The sequence below is a fragment of the Aedes albopictus genome, chromosome 2, assembly GCF_035046485.1.
Source record: "Aedes albopictus strain Foshan chromosome 2, AalbF5, whole genome shotgun sequence".
NCBI lineage: Eukaryota > Metazoa > Arthropoda > Insecta > Diptera > Culicidae > Aedes > Aedes albopictus.
The window spans coordinates 378,219,500-378,233,876 of record NC_085137.1 but is presented as its reverse complement, the minus strand read 5'-3'; the positions used below and the strand labels follow the sequence as shown (position 1 = coordinate 378,233,876).

The 14,377-nt window shown below is 45.0% G+C and overlaps 1 protein-coding gene across 1 annotated transcript in view; it reads right to left on the bottom strand.

Moving 5' to 3' along the window:
* LOC109425682 (uncharacterized) overlaps positions 1-13,648 on the bottom strand; it is a 112,549-nt gene extending 98,901 nt beyond the window's left edge. Inside the window, exon 1 of the mRNA XM_062853030.1 lies at positions 13,564-13,648. Coding sequence (XP_062709014.1) covers positions 13,564-13,633 — 70 coding nt within the window. The 5' untranslated portion in view covers positions 13,634-13,648. The remainder of the gene's footprint in view (positions 1-13,563) is intronic.
* Positions 13,649-14,377: the final 729 nt, after the last annotated feature.

Here is a 14,377-nt window from a genome sequence, read left to right as displayed (position 1 = left end):
TAGAAAAATGAGCCAAGGACAGAGGGTAGGATGATCAATTTGAAAAGTTCTATAGAAGGTCATGAATTCATATTCCGTAATAATTAATTATTCTAGGCTTACTACGAACCTGAGTCAGTGATCAGGAACGGTTCTTCGACGATGCTCAAGCAGCCTACAACAATGGCTATTGTCATGCGGCTTTCAACAGCTGAGCAGGCCATACGCCGATGTTGCGGCCTTGCGCGTCGACTAATTCATAGGACGATGACCCGTGTCTCGCTACAACAGTACAAGGTACATATTGTGCTCCTAATTTTGCGTTGTAATGTTCACTAGCATTTGAAAGTTTGGTGTTTCTTTTATACACCGTACTTCCTACCTCAAACGGTTTAGCCGGTTTTCGGGTACGCAAATTGTACGTATTAGTGGAAATTGAATGCGCTTTTAGTAGATTCTTCTGCACTAGAGAAAACAACTCGGGGTTTTGTTCCCGGATTCTCGCTATCCTCTCATCGAGTGTCGTTTCACCTTCGCCACCGAAACGAGAGTGATCGCTTCCTTTCAGAACGGCCTCTTCCCCTCGAGCTACCCGGAAGGGACTGTAGCCGGTGGAGGAGTGGATGGTGGAGTTGATAATTAGTTCGATTTCGGACAACCGCGTATCCCATAATCGTTGGTTGTCACGTGCGTATGAGCGAATTGCCGTGTTAATTCCACGATTCACGCGTTCCACCGGATTCGCTTGCGAGTGGTAACGCGATGTTAACCACTGCTGGATTTCGAAGCGGTCTAGCAGGTTACGAAACTCTCGGGAGGTGAACGTGGTAGCGTTGTCGGTTAGCAGAATCGCTGGCACCGAATTGCGGAAAAACCAGTGATCCACTAACTCTGCGCAAAGAGTTTTAGCGGAAATTTTTGGGAATGCATGTAATTGCACCCATTTACTAAAAAGGTCTAGAGTAACTAGAATATACTGCTTCCCACTGGTAGTGCGTGGGAGAGGGCCAATGTAATCTAGGGCAATGATTTGCCAGGGGCGAGAAGCCACTCGCATGTCTCCCATAGGCGGGGCCGTAGCGGCATTAGGGGGTTTTATCTTCTTACATTCGGAGCATTTCCGGATGTACTCCCTCACCTCTCTAAACATGTTGGGCCAATGGAACTGCTGGCGAATCATTCCCACAGTTTTGTCAACTCCGGGGTGCATCCGGTCATCGTGATTTGCTCGGATTATCACTAAGCGCGCTTCGGGACTGGGAATAATTTTCCAGTCGAAGCGGTGGTCGGCGAAATCGTCATTGAAGACGAACTTCAGCAACTGGCCGTCTTGGATTCGAAAATCCGGATAGTCATCCGGGTTTTCTTCCACTTGTTGCCTAAGTGACGTATACCAGTCGCACTCCGACTTCACTGACACGGCCATGACGCTTCTCGACAGCGCGTCGGGGACAACGTTATCCTTGCCCCGGCGGTGGACGATAGTCATGTCGAACATCTGTAGGGACAGACTCCATCGACTGAGGCGGGACGACGTCTTCCACTTTGAACGCATAATAAACGTCAAAGCGGAAGAGTCAGTTACGAGCACAAAGTGACTCCCTTCAAGGTACCCTCTAAAGTGCTCTATGGAAAGAAGGGCAGCGAGCCCCTCCTTTTCCGTAGCATGGTAGGAGCGCTCTGGCGTGGCTAACTTTTTAGAAAAGTATTCAATCACTCGTTCGTGACCGTCCACTTTCTGCGTCAGCACGCCAGCAATGGCGTAATCACTCGCGTCTGTATGGACTATGAATTCCTGGTCAAAATTTGGACTGGCCAGGATGGGGGCCGTTATCAATTTAGCTTTGACTTCTTGAAAAGCTTCCTCGGCTTCAGGGGTCCATTTCAAATTTTTGGACTTCGTTTTTAGAAGTTCGGAAAGGGCCGAGGTTGTCTGGCTATAATCGGCTATAAATCGCCGGTAATAGTTCGACATCCCCAAGAACCGTCGGAGCTTTGTAATAGTATTAGGCCGTTCGTATTCGACTATCGGCTTCAATTTCTCGGGATTGACTCTTAATCCTTGAGAAGAAAGGATATAGCCGAGGAACGGTATCTCATCTAAGCAAAAGTGAGACTTCTCAAGCTTAATTGACAAGTTAGCCTCCCGTAGACGTCTCGCAACCTCTTCGAGCAACCGTACATGTTCTTCGAATGTCTCCGTCACTATGACGATATCGTCTAAGTAGACGAAGACATTCGGTTCCAGTGCACCCTGACCCAAAACTCGGTTCATCAACCTGGCCAACGTAGCTGGGCTGTTGATCAAACCGAATGGCAGGCGGGTGAACTGGAACATCCCCTTCCCTTGCACACTGAACGCACAATACCGGCGGGATCCTCGAGCCAACGGGATCTGCAAAAATGCTTCCGACAGGTCGATTGTCGACAAGTAGCGAGCCTTCGGTAAGCGGCCAAGTATGCGTCCAGGGTGCGGAAGGGGATAAGCGTCACGTACGGTTCGCTCGTTGAGTTTGCGAGCGTCAAGGCAAAGACGTATGGCTCCAGAGGGTTTTCGAACCGGGACAATATTCAATGACCAGTCCGAGTTCGACTCTTCAATTATGCCACGGTCAAGCATTCTTTCCAGCTCAGAAAATAATCCTTCCTGAACTTTTGGGGCGATCGGATACGGATACAATCGCACCGGTTTAGAGTTCTTGAATTCCTCCTTCAGAGTTATCGTATGCTCATACAGATGCGTCGTATCTAAATTTTCCGCCGTCGCCACTTTGAAAAGTTGCTTAGTGCGGTCGAGAATTTGCTGTTGCTTATCCGTTAGGATTACTTTCGGAGATTGTAACGCTGAAGGGGGCTTCGGCGAAGACGCCGTAATGGAAGCGACCGCCGGATATATCCCGAAAATATGCCAGAAGTCCATTCCACAGATGCATTCTTTGGTCAGAGCCGGAGCAACCAACGTGGGAAGGACTCGAGTCTTTCCATTGAAAGTGTACGGAATAAGCACTTCTCCAAGAATCTCTAAACGGGAACCATCTGCCGTTCTGAGTTCAACAGGAATGGAAGGTTCTTTGAGTTTAACTCGTCGGAATCGGTCGTAGAGATTTTGGTTAATGAACGTGAGGTTGCTTCCACAATCGAGAAGCGCCGTCACGTTGGTGTCAAAAATGGTGATTTCTACATGAGGGCGATCATCGTAACTGTTGTTGAGTGTGATTTTATGAATTTGTTGTGAAGGTGATTCATCATCTGATTCTTCCGAACGTGGTTCATAGAACTGGCCAAGTTCGGAGATCCAGCTGATGAAATCGTCTTCACGTTGCGCTTGAGGAAGTTCCAGCGTCTTTAGGACTTCCTCATCTGGTTTTTTAAACAGTACGGGCAATTACTTCTCGTGAAGCCCTTGAAGCCACACGCATCACAGAATACTCGGCGAGGGATGAGGCAATCCGAGAGATCATGCTCCTCCCCGCAATTGAAACATTCATCATTTGACGGGGGTCGATAATTGGACACCATTCTCAACAACGCGCTCGATTTACTTGGACCGGCGGCGGTCTCTTTCGGAGTAGACGTTTTGTTCGAACTCTTTTCAGGATTTTTAGAGTCGAATGGTGCGTTCGGAGGTTTGCTTGACGATCCCTTCTGACCGCTGAAAGTAGTTTTAGGAGTTCTCGTGGGTTGATTCGTCGCGTTCCTCGGATCTGTTGATCGATTTCGGGAGTAGAAAGTTTTTGACCCCGCCGCGCTGCTGTTTCCTGCGGCAATTGCACAATTCTGTCGGGTGGAGAGGCCGAACACTTTCGAAAAAGCGGAAAAGTCGGTGGCATCCAAATCTTTCCCTATTTTGACCAACTCCTGAAGAGTTTGGATGTTTCTCCCAATCAGCGCTTTTCGACAATCGTAGCGCAAATTGGCTTTGAGGATTTCGACCTTTTCCAGCTCTGTCATTGGTTGGTTCATCGCTTGAAGAAGCTTATCGATCTGCAAGTAAAATTGCTGAAACGATTCGCCTTTCTGTTGTCTTGTTTGGTATATTTTACTACGGAGCACGGAATCCAAATCGGGATGCCGGAACTCACTCTTGAGTTCGTGAACCAAATGGCTCCAACCAAAAAGCGAATTTCGGTTGCGGCGTGCTGTGTACCAGCTCAACGCGGCACCATCGAACAAATGAATTGCCGAATCGAAAAGATCATCGGCAGTCGCATGTTCGGATATTGCCAACTGGTGGACGTGAGACAGAAAATCGTTCAGCCCCAGACCTTGGTCCGTTCCTGAATATTTTCTTATCTTCCATTGGGACACCGGGATTACCTTTCGCTGTGGAGCTGCTTGGTAAACCGGCTGACTGTACTGCACTCTGGGGGGAGCACGATTGTCAGCACTTTGAGTATTGCCTTGAACGGAGGACGTGAATGATAAATCATCCAGTCTCTGTTGGAAAGAGTTGCTTAATAAGTTTTCCCCCACTGTGGTAGACTCCGGGAAACCAGCGCTCCTTTTAAAGGAGACCTTCGGAGCCACCGTGGGTCTGGTGTCTCTATCTAAGTTAGACGCACTTACTCTCGGAGCAGTGGGCACTTCATCGGCCCCCTTCGGCAGTTGCCGAAAAGGATTGGTGTCATTGAAGTTAGGATTCGTGGCAGGTTGTGAAAGCTTTTGAACCTCTTCCCTCAGCCCACTGATTTGAGAGGCCAGTGCCTTGATCAAGCTACCAACATCAGTCATTGCTTGATTGAACTGATCTGTACTGATATACGTTTGCTTCGGCCGAGCTCCGGTCTGTGGCGGAAGATCGGGCAACGGCGGTGGCTCTGTCCCTCCTGCCGCTTCGTCCAGCAAATCTTCTTCCTCTGATTCGTCTCCGCTTTCCGCAAAGAAAGCATCATCGGACCAGAAATTCTCCGAAAAAAGATCAAGCACGCTGCGAAAGGCTTCACCCGCTTGAACCTTTAATTCACCGACCGCGTGATTTTTGACCACTGCGAGGCGGTGGCCCAAGTGCAACAGGCGAGCTTTACAAACATTCTTCTCTTGTTCACTAGCTGGTCTGGAAAGAGTCCTTTCGTGCTCCCGAAACAAATATCTACACGCGTCCAGATCAATTTCTGGGTCCTGATCATAGTGGATTATGAATTCGTGACCTTCCCGCTCATTTTTCAAAATCTGCTTTAACCGACGGCGACGTTTGCAACGCGATTCGTCATCTGCAATGACAACGTTTCGAAGGAAGAGCTCATAATCGAGTTCCCCTGGGCTCAGATGGTCCACCCTCATTCCCCTGTAAAGGACGCTAAAGTCCGGACCGGACACGGATACGCGAGGTGGCATTTTCACGAGGTTTTCCGCGGGACACTGAATGCAAGGTGGAAGTACTACTTCTCGTCACCGCTGCGTTGTTCGCAGTTAACACTGGTGGATCGCGAAACAAATAATCGACTTCAAACACCCAAAGGCCTGAAGAATTTACAAATTCGTTTGGATCGTTTTTCGATAGCTGAAGTGACGTAAAAGGGTCACTCGCGTTGCTTTCCGCAATTTTAATTTACTTTGCCAAGCGGCTTTGAAAACGCGAACAACAAAACGCAGTTTTTCCGTCTCTAGCCTGACCAGAGTGACTTTCAAATTAATCTAATTTATTTGAAACTCCCCCACTACTAGTGAAGAAAAAATATTCGAGAATATTTTTTCTCTCCTAGGAACCTGTTCCTACTTTAACGTTGGGCGCCATTGAAACAACTTTTGACCCCGGGAGTAGTTGCGCGGTCCCAGACGGGGACTGGCCTAAGCCCCAAGCAGCTGGTCTGAGCCTCGGCCGCTTCCGGGGTGGGCACACAAGGCCGTCTTCTAACTCCCGGGTCCCAGGGCGATTGAGTAGGGGAGAGTTTCGGATGTGGGAGTCCTAATAAAAAAGAAGAATTTCAACTTACGTGAATCTATATTCCATCAAACCTTTGGTAGCGGGCGGTAATGAATGCAGCTTCGGAGCGGCGGCTTTCGTCTACAGCAGGCAGACGACGTTCTGGGTGATCCGTTCGCCGCTCGTAGGGGTCGGAAGCGAGGGGCGATAGTAATACGCTGATGTCTACCCGCACGTCGATGCGGGTGGCGGTGATCCCTTCTGACGAGGGCGGACTAACCACGATGAAGATCCGGCTTGGCTACGTGATCGGCCGAAGTACGACGAGACTTGATTGGTGAGGAAACTTGCTAGTGGCCGGTTGAACCACGCGGTCGGGGTCTATGGCCGGACGAGACCCGACGAGGCTTGACACGAGGCCGAATCGCTGCCGGTGCGGAGCGCTACGATGAAGGGCCGGAACGGCCCGCTGTTGGTGTATCGGGCCAAACGAGGCTCAGTTCTTGGGGCAGATTCACTGCTAGAGTTTTGGTACGGCCACGCGCTTGGGGTGTATAGCCGGACGATATCCAACGGGGCTCAGCTCTCTAAGCAGACTCGCTGTTAGGGACTCCAGGCCCTACGAGGAAGGGTTGTTCACTGTCCCGCTGTTGGTGTATAGGGCCAAACAGGGTAGACGGGGCACGGTTCACGTGGCCGATTCACAGCTGGAGTTACGGTGTGGCCACGCTGTCGTGGTAGTTTAGCCGTACAGAATCCGACGATGCCCGAGGGCCGACGCGCTGCCGTTCTGGTAATTGTATAGACTTAAGCACGGTAAACTGTCGCGCCGATCTCAGTATCGGAAAATGGTGCACAACATCGGTATTGAAACCGAAAAATACTCCGAGACGATCACCGATTTTCGCACTTGTTCACCGTCTGCTAGCCAAAAAGCAACTCCTCACCTCGGAGCACGATCGCCTTGTCTCCTGCCACCACAGTCACTCATCTCCAATGCTGTCCGTGTTGCGTTTTGCCGTATCCGACAATCACCTCAACCGCGGTCACTCGGCCACGCATTCGCCGGGCTGCGTTTGAAGCGTTAGCTCCCAGCCGCCCGCACCATTTAAATCAATCGTTATCTAACTATAACAATAATTTCGCCTACCGTCCCACACCATATATACAAACCAAAATGTTACCGTTCGGTAACATAATATTCTTTCTAGTAATGCTAAAAAATAATTAGCATACTTACGAATAATACATTTGTTTCTTTTTTTATTCTTATTCACTTAACCTATTTTACAGCTCTTCTGTCCACTAGGGCACTACGTGAGCGATTCCAATTGGCGGCTGCACTTACACTTTGTACAGCGCCTTAATGTATTATATTATATTCTTATTCTACTATATCGAACTGGTTTGCCTTTGTGCTCCTTCACTTTTCTACCCTGTCCTTGGTAGAAAGATGAGCACGATGACGAAATGATGTGTGGCTTTTATTCCTTTTGCAGCCCGATTGGGGGTCGTGCATTATGTGTTGCCGTTAGCCGATATCCAATTATCTTTGTCCATTTGAGCTAAGAGAGTTCAAAAGAGGGTCAAGTTCCAGCCGCTCTCGGCGGGAAGAGCAACTGACGAAGTGTCGGGGCTGGGATCGAACCATTGACCATCCGCTTATGAAGCGAACGTGGAGCCACTGCGCCACGGGCCCCGGCACACATTTGTTTCTTATATTTTTAATCTTGAATAAAAAACGTCAACCTATATTGTCCCAGAGATTATTTTAATTGGTCTGTCAATATTACCAAAGAAATCTCCTTGAAAGATCTTCCTAACCCTTCAGAACGCGCACGTGTGTGCTTCTTAAACTGCACCGCGCTTACGCTATATACGATGGGCGAGGTTTTTCGGTTTTGCTGTACTTTTCTACAACGCCACGTGTCCTGAAAAGTTGGATAGATGAGCAGTTTCTCCACATTATACTTTATTACTATATCTGATTTCGTTTTGTTTGTTGATATATCAGCCAGAGGTTTATTCTTCTTTAATTCATAGCCTGTTCTACGACATTCTTTGTCATCAGTAGGTCGGCTCAAGAGGCACGTTCTCCTTCATTTGGGAAATGTGCGCCTTTTCTACCTTTTGTCCATCGAACCTTTTATCCATTCGACCTTTTGTCCTTCAACCTTTTGTCGTTAAAATTTTTGTAATATATTCAACAAGCTTCTTCATAATTATCATCGTCGTTAGCAATCGATTCACGCATGGATATCAAATAATTTTTTTTCTAGTTTTTTTTATTAGGATAAGTCAAAAATAAGAATTAAAAATTCGAAAATAATTACTGATAAAACGAAATGTATAACTAATTTAATTGTTATTATTGTTATGACATATTGAGCAACTTTAGGTACTAATTTATAACACAGCAAATGATTTATATTTCAATATTTTTTAATAATCAAGCTTAGTTTTTGCTCAATATAACACAAATATTAACAATTGTTTTATAAAGCCGCGATTTAAGAGAATAATCTTAGACGGTTCTGTATACTTGCACATGTTCATTCGTTTGACTTTTGAGTATATTCTTGTTTTCTAGATGACCATCTAGAAAAGGTGCTGAAATGACTACTAATGTACATATTTTTAAAATTCATGAAAAATGGCGTGTCGTAAGATGGGTTCTAAAAATATCCAAAAAATGTCCTCTTCCCCGGGGGAACCAGGATTCCGAAATAGTCATAAAAGTGGCCAATGTGACTCATGGGATGTCAAAATGTCTTCTTGGTAACTAATTGTAATAAATAACAAAGTTTGATAAGCTGTGAAGGTAATTCATGTTAAGACTTTATATGGAGCCGCATCACTGTGCGCCGGTCCAACACACACCAACTGGAAGACGCTGCGGTGAAAAGATCCTTCGTCGATGAGCTAGAGAACCGTGCTGCGGATAGGGTAATTCATGTATTTTGGACAGGCTGAGGACAACGTTGAAAAAATCGTCACCTAGCTTTCTTAGAAAGCAATTGATTATTTCGAAAAGTTACCAATACGCTTTTAATATGATTGTGCTTTGTGTTGCTGGTGACAAAAACCTTAACGAAAGCATTTTATGCTGAGAAAATCGCAATTTCGCCTGTAAGAATTGCATTTTGGACACCGAATATATGTTTTGGACACCCTAATGTATATATAATTTATCTCAATGTTTAGCCATGAATACTTCTAAATCATGGAAGTAGCATAAATTAACAAATATGTTCTTACAAATAATCAAATTCTCCGCTTAACAGGCATCTATTTTGATAACTATTACAGTTTTTGTTAAAATCGAGAAAATATCGCCAGACCCACAGAATACGCCTCCAAGTATGCAATCGCAGTGCATCCCCATGTAGTTCGTCAGATGACCAAAACATATTTACAGTAGAAAACTTGTAATGTATTTCGGACATCACCTATTTTAAGCGTTCTAGATGAATGGTCAGAGATTGGCTGCCTAATGCTTCTTTATTGAACATGTTTCAATGCAATAAGGCTTTTAAATTTCTTACAATTATTAATTCAACGATTTTGAGGCGAATATTGTATGTGACTGCGAAGTGTATGTCGTCTTGCGTACCTGTGCATTTGAGGGGGTTTAGTGAAATAATTTACATTTTCGATAATTTTGAAGTAAATTCTTAATTGTTAAGCGTTTTTTCAACGTAAGTCACCAGAATAGGGTATATTTGATCCAATAATCCATATTGAGAAGTATCTACTTTTATTAGCTCTCCGGAACAAGGCATACATCACCGTGCATGTCCAAATTATATACATGTCCAAATTATATTTTTTAACCTATCCCAGCAGGTAGAATCGTAGAAGATCAATGGAGCGCCATCAAGAACGCCTTCATCGCCACCGGCGAGAATAATTTGGGTGAGCTACGCACTCGGAGAAAGCAGTGGATCACAAATGATACCTGGAGGAAGATAGAGGAGCGAAAGAACGCCAAAGCCGCGATAGAGCGAGCGTATTCACGAGGAGCCAAAGCCGTTGCCCATCACCGCCATTCGGCTCTCGAGAAGGAAGTGAAACACTCATGTAGACGATGTTTCACGTCGCCTTGGTGGGACTAAGATCAATGCTACGATGCCCGTGAAAGACACGTCTGGACAGTTACTGACCGATCCGGCTGACCAGTTGAAACGTTGGTTCGAGCACTTTGGAAACCTTTTTCAAGTGTCGGTCACGCCATCAACACCTCAGCATGATCCGCCAAGGGTTCGACGCATTACCCGCGTCAACAGCGAAGCTCCATTGCTCAGGAGATCACACATCAGCTGAGATGCTCAAAGCTGACCCCGTAGTATCCGCACAACTACTGCATCCATTATTCTGCAACATATGGGAAAGTGTGACATTTCTGGCCGACTGGATGCAAGGCGTCTTAGTGAAGGTACCCAAAAAGGGTGACCTCACTGTATGCGATAATTGGCATCATGATACTGTGTATGGTTCTCAAAGTCCTCTGCAAAGTGATCCTTAATTGGATACAGGAGTAGATCAACGCAACTCTCCGACGGCAGCAAGCAGGATTCCATGCCGGACGATCCTGTGTGGACCATATTTTCACGCTCCGTATCATTCTGGAGCAAATCAATGAATTCCAAGAGTCTCTCTAGCTGGTGTTCATTGATTACGGAAAAGCTTTCGACCGTCTCAATCACGGAAACATGTGGGCAAGGGTGTCCCTGAGAAAATCATCGGCCTCATAGAAGCACAGCACAGAGCATGTTCGTGCAGAGTACTTAACAACGGGGTTTTAAAAAGAAAATCGTCTTCTACCGACTTTTCGAACCCTCTAAGCAGAATACCCTCTTCGAATGAGTGTAATCAGTTTCGTACCTTTCAATTCCGCCCTCTGTTGCTTATCCTTTGACAGATACGCGTATTTCGACTACCACTTGTAATCTTCCTCAGTGTCAGTTATCCACTGGACACTGGACACTGGATAGACACTGAGGAAGATTACAAGTGGTAATCGAAATACGCGTATCTGTCAAAGGATAAGCAACATAGGGCGGAATTAAAAGGTACGAAACTGATTACACTCATTCGAAGAAAATCGTGTTAAGTACTGTTCGACTCGAGTCAAGTACAAGACCCTGAAGACGACCTTACAGTTGAGGTCGAAATACGTATCTGTCAAAGGATACAAATTCTTAGTGGAATTCAAAGGAACAGTACTTAACACGCTTTTCTTTTTACTTACAGATATTCCCCTAACAAGCCCAGGTTAATCATCATCAACGGTGTTTTTTCAGACCCCATCCGGGTCGTTGCTGGAGTGAGGCAAGGATGTATCTTATCTACTGTTCCTCATCGTAATCGACGAGATTCTGGTTGTTGCGATTGACCGTGAACCGAATCGTGGATTTCTGTGGCAACCCATTACCATGGAGCACCTAAATGACTTCGAACTGGCTGATGACGTTTCTCTCCTAGCTCAACGGTGCTCTGATATGCAGAGCAAGCTCGATGATCTTGCCAATCGCTCCTCAGCGGCAGGTCTTACCATAAACGTCAACAAGACCAAATCGTTAGATGTAAACACGGTCAACCCTTCCAGCTTCACGGTAGCTGGGCAAGCAGTGGAGAATGTTGTAAGCTTGCAATATCTTGGTAGCCAAATGGCGGCACGAAGATCGACATAGGTGCACGGATCACGAAGGCGAGGGCTGCTTGTGCGAGTTTAAGAAATGTATGGAAAAGCAATAAGATCAGTCGACGCACCAAAATCTGAATTTTCAACTCGAACGTGAAATCTGTGCTGCTATACGCCAGTGAAACCTGGAGTGTATCAGTGGAGAACACTCAACGGCTGCAGGTCTTCATGAATAGATGCCTGCAGTATATAATTCGTGTATGGTGAACTCACAATTGGATCTCCAACGTGGAGCTTCATCGTAGATGTCATCAAAAGCCGATAGCGACAGAAATTCGGGAGCGAAAGTGAAGGTGGGTCTACGCAGGGGCGAAAATGAAATCTGCAAGCAAGCGTTAGACTGGAAACCAGCAGGACATCGCAGCAGAGGCAGACCCAGAGGCTCATGGTGGCGCAGCCTCAATAACAAAATCGAGCAAGTCTACAGAAATTTGACCTGGCCACAAGTCAAGGCGATGGATGGCTGGCAATCGCCCAGGATGAAAATCTTTCAATTCGTTCCTCTGCACCACCGTGGGTGCTCAGGACCAGTGCTGAAAAATTCATTTCGTCATATCTAAATTCAATCACCTACAGCTCATTTTAGAAGCTGAACCTGAGAATATGGTATATGAAAAACTTGTGCGGCTAGACCAGTTCTGCAAGAAAGTCACGGAAAAAAAACGATATTTTTCGAATATTTAAGGAAAATGTCACGGACTGCCTTCGAAAAATGCAAATGATATTCACGGTGAATATCATTTGGCATTTTTCAAAGGTAGGCCGTGACATTTACCTTAAATATTCGAAAAATAGCTGTTTTTCCGTGACTTTCTAGCAGAACTGGTCTAGCCGCACAAGTTTTTCATATACCATGTTCTTAGGTTCAGCTTCTAAAAGGAGCTGTAGGTGATTGAATTTAGATATGACGAAATGAAATTTTCAGCACTGCTCAGGACTGAACGAAAAAGAAGAAGATAACGAGTTGCAAATAGTTGATTTTTCAAGCAGGAGTCGTACAAGGAGTGCTGAAAAAATCGAGTTTTGCATCGAGTTCCATACAAAATTTTATGCAATGATTTGTTTTCCTTATACAGCTCATTTGAGTTGCATAATGTTCATAATGCAGCTCAAATCAGTTGCATAAAAAGCATTATGCAACTTTTTTTCATTATGCAACTCATTTCAGTTGCATAATGAACCAGTGCGGAAAAGTAGGCCATTATGATGCTCAAATGAGTTGTATAATATTGAAATTATGATACTGAATTACATAAATGGTTTTTTATTTTCAAGAAATCATATCTCAAAAACCTAGAAAAGAACATACATTGCTGCTTTTTATATTTTACGTGAAATATTCTGAATTGTAGGTCAAAAATCTAGAAATAGCACTGCTCCCTTGTTCCCTAGATCATGAAACGTGAAAACAACTGATATATCGAGACATTGCCTTAAATACCATATCCTGATGAGAGGTCCATATTTGATAGTTGGATGAAAAATTATTTATTTGCAACATGAAAATTAATCTTTTGGGAACTTTTTCCCAATTACAATCAACAGCTCCAACGGATGTCTCGTTAGCAGCCCCTATGGTGTGTTCTCGTGCCGGGTAATGCTGAGTTGCTATTTCACCACTACATGACCTCTCCTCATCTAACTACATACTATGTGATGCTGATGGTCATGCATTTCTGAGGCACTTAGGCCCCTCCACCGGTAGTTGGTGTTGGTGTTGGCCGCTGCCAACTGTCCTGCTGTGAGAGAGCAAAGCAATTTCACGCTGCTGCACGTTTTAATCTTCATAAATTTACTATCGTAATGCTTGCGTTTCGGTACAAGTGTTGGGTCGGTCGTATAAAGGAAATGGCGGTGTAATGCAATGTTGTGTTTGATGGCACGGAAATAAATAGCAGTTATGGTGTGAACATTTCTTGATGGTCATTTACTCGGTACGAGAGTGTTCGGTTGCATGCATGCTCACAGCGAGGTGGTGGTTTTGAAACGACAATTAAAATGGAAATTTGTAACTCACCGTAATTTAAGTCTATGTGAGGGCCAAAAAGCTGCAAAAGATGAAAAGAAAATAGAAATGTAAGTCCCATAAATAACAGACTATAATTCACAGTAAATCTATAAAACCATTTGAATCCATTTACCCTCCATGGAAATAAACCGTCAAAATCACCAAAAACCTAATTCAACCCATAAAACTTCCCAGCAACCAAAAGTACCCGATAACAGAAAAATCAAGAAGAAGCCCATTAACTTTCACGTCTCTCGACGACCCTTAACCTCAAAAACAGCAAACCAAACTTCCAAGCACTTCTTTATAATCCCGTAAATATTCAATAATCTATATTGAGCCATAACTTTTAACCCCAGCCAGCAACACAGGCGAGAACGAAACTGCTCCGATTTTGCTATATTATATTAAATGGGGTGCGGTAGGTATCAGCGACACCAGTCAGGGTGGCAAAATTCGAGGCTACCGGACGCAAACTTTAGCACTCTTCGGTTTACTTTCCCTCGAATGATGCTTTTCTTTACTTTCCGATTCACAGCCAGCCACTCGAACCAAAGTGTTGAGTGTGTATTTATTGGTATTGACTGCTGTCGGAGCTTTTGCTTTTTTATGGGCAGAGCAATAGGTACCGGCGAAAGGGTTGCTGTGCGAGGTGAAGAGAATCAACAAGAAATCGAGAGCGATGACCATTTGGGTGGTCGAGTAATGTGGGATCGGTTAAAGGATTGTGCGGTGGGTATTTGGTGGTTTGGATTGTTATAAGTGCTGCTCAGTTTGTTTTAGATTTATTATATTTTGTTTTACTTTGGAGTTCTATTTCTTC